The sequence below is a fragment of the Oryzias melastigma genome, unplaced genomic scaffold, assembly GCF_002922805.2.
Source record: "Oryzias melastigma strain HK-1 unplaced genomic scaffold, ASM292280v2 sc03203, whole genome shotgun sequence".
NCBI lineage: Eukaryota > Metazoa > Chordata > Actinopteri > Beloniformes > Adrianichthyidae > Oryzias > Oryzias melastigma.
The window spans coordinates 1-2488 of NW_023419771.1; the positions used below are offsets into that span (position 1 = coordinate 1).

The 2488-nt window shown below is 46.0% G+C and overlaps 1 protein-coding gene across 1 annotated transcript; it reads left to right on the forward strand.

The window, feature by feature from the left end:
• Positions 1-382: 382 nt before the first annotated feature.
• Positions 383-2400, forward strand: LOC112141974 (triple functional domain protein-like; the record flags this gene model as incomplete). The annotated part of the gene is made up of 5 exons (XM_024265191.2): positions 383-578; positions 1451-1617; positions 1695-1814; positions 1890-2081; positions 2158-2400. Coding segments are annotated over 5 exons (918 nt in total), but the record flags the coding sequence as incomplete, so codon positions are not given.
• Positions 2401-2488: the final 88 nt, after the last annotated feature.

Below are 2488 nucleotides of genomic sequence, written 5' to 3' on the forward strand. Positions count from 1 at the left end.
AACGTCTCTGTTTTCTTTGTCTGAGCTGGAATCTGGATCAGAACTCTACGGCTGGATAGCTCTGATATATAAGGATTTTGTTGCACTCTGATGTTAGCAGGTGAAAGTGTACTCAAAGGGATGATGGGATGTCAGCTGAGGGTTACTCCCCGCCCACAACATGTAGATAAATTTCTAATGAGCTCCTGCTGCTCCGCAGAAATTGTCCTAGAAAACAACGTTTTTTTTATTTTTAATTTTGACTAAAAATGGCATCTTTTTAATTTAAAGACCACTGGGAACGATTTTACAACAGATGAAATAATAGTCGGCGTGAGACTTTAAATATTAGTAGATGAGTTTGAAATGTTTAAAAATAATGAAATCATCATTTTTTTCGTAGATCATCTCTGACCTGGAGTCGTGGAACGAGGAGCTGACGGGTCAGATGAATGATTTTGACACGGAGGACCTGACGGTGGCGGAGCAGAGGCTGCAGCACCACGCCGACAAGGCCCTGACCATGAACAACCTCACCTTCGATGTCATCCATCAGGGACAAGAGCTGCTGCACTTTGTCAACGACTTCCAGGCTTCTGGTGCGCATGCTCTAGTTCTCCCTGTGGAAATAAGCTTCTATCACGTTATGCCCCATGTGTGTCCTGAGGTGGTTCTAGAACGTGTCAAAGTCAAGGTCCGGGGGCCAGATCCGGCCCTCCAGATCATTTTATTATATTGTTATTAATGGTCTGATGTTATCTTGCGCTTATTTATAACTTGTATAATTTTGACAAAATACATTTTTACAGAGAGTAAAATATTAAAAGTTATTTAAGGTTTAAGTTGATTTATTCTGGAATAATATTCCTGCCTTTTTATTATTCATAATTATGTTAAAAAGTTATGGTTTAAAAGTTTTTAAAATTGACATTCTGCTATACTTTTGGACTATTTTGACATTTACATTGACATTTGAAGTTTAGCTAATATTCCAACTACATTCTAGCTGTTTTGGCTAATTTAGGCTTTTTTTAGGCTAATTTAGCATTTAGCTAATAATTTAGCTGTTATCAGCTTCAGCTTTTTTTCAGCTTTTCAGCTTCAGCATTTTCAGCTATCAGCTTCAGCGTTTTTAGCTTTCAAATTCAGCATCTTCAGCTATCAGTACTAGCATCTTGTGGCCACATTCAGCTTAAAGCATTCACAGTAGTATTATCACAGGTAATGATATATATCTAGTTCATAATTATGTCAAAAAGTTTAAAGTTTAAAAATTTCGTTTTATGTGTTCAGTAAATGTTTATCCTGTTCGACCTGATGTGTGATTGAGTTTGACACTCCTGTTCTAGAAGAATCAAATAAAGAGTCAAATAAATCAATTCTTACTTGGCTGTAAACTATCACGTCACACAGCACTAAATCTGAAGAAGCGTAGCTGACTCGAGGCTGACTTGGTTCCCCGTCTCCTCAGGTGTCGTGCTGCTCTGCGATCGCGATGTGGACATGGCCACTCGGGTCCGAGAACTGCTGGAATTCCTCCACGACAAGCAGCAGGAGCTGGATTTAGCAGCCGAGCGGCACCGCAGACACTTGGAGCAGTGTGTGCAGCTGAGACACCTGCAGGCTGAGGTCAAGCAGGTACGACTGTCGCACACGTCCGCTGATTGAAACCTCAAACGGAGTCTGAAGCGACGGCGTCCTTCCTTCTGCTAAAGGTTCTGGGCTGGATTCGTAACGGCGAGTCGATGCTGAACGCCGGCGTCATCACAGCCAGCTGCCTGCAGGAAGCCGAGCAGCTGCAGCGCGAGCACGAGCAGTTCCAACATGCCATTGAGGTGATAAACGCCGTGTCCTCTGGTTCAGGTCTCTGCTCTTTAATCTGGTTCTGACTGGTTGATCTCGTCTTGCAGAAAACCCACCAGAGTGCTCTGCAGGTCCAGCAGAAGGCAGAGGCTTTACTCCAGGCCAACCACTACGACACCGACCTGATCCGAGACTGTGCGGAGAACGTGGCTTCCCACTGGCAGCAGCTCATGCTGAAGATGGAGGATCGGCTCAAGCTGGTCAACGCCTCCGTGGCCTTCTTCAAGACCTCTGAGCAGGTAGAGGGATCGACTCGGTTCGGTTCTCCACGGAGCTACAGCCGTGTGTGACGGGCCGCGTTTGTTGTCTGTGAAGGTTTGCAGTGTGCTGGAGAGCCTGGAGCAGGAGTACAAGAGAGAGGAGGACTGGTGCGGGGGCGGAGACAAGCTGGGTCCCAACTGTGAAACGGACCACGTCACCCCAATGATCAGCAAGCACCTGGAGCAGAAGGAGGCCTTCCTCAAGGTGAGCCAGAACCCCATCAGAGCAAAGCTGGAAGACCCACTGGGGGTTGTCCTAATGCACGGGTCAAAGTCAAGGCCCCGGCCCGAATCCGGTGTAGGTACCACATGTGCTCGGCTTGCAGGATCCGCTTGAGACTAGTGATGACATCACACTACGGTAACGCCACTGAGACAAAGAAATG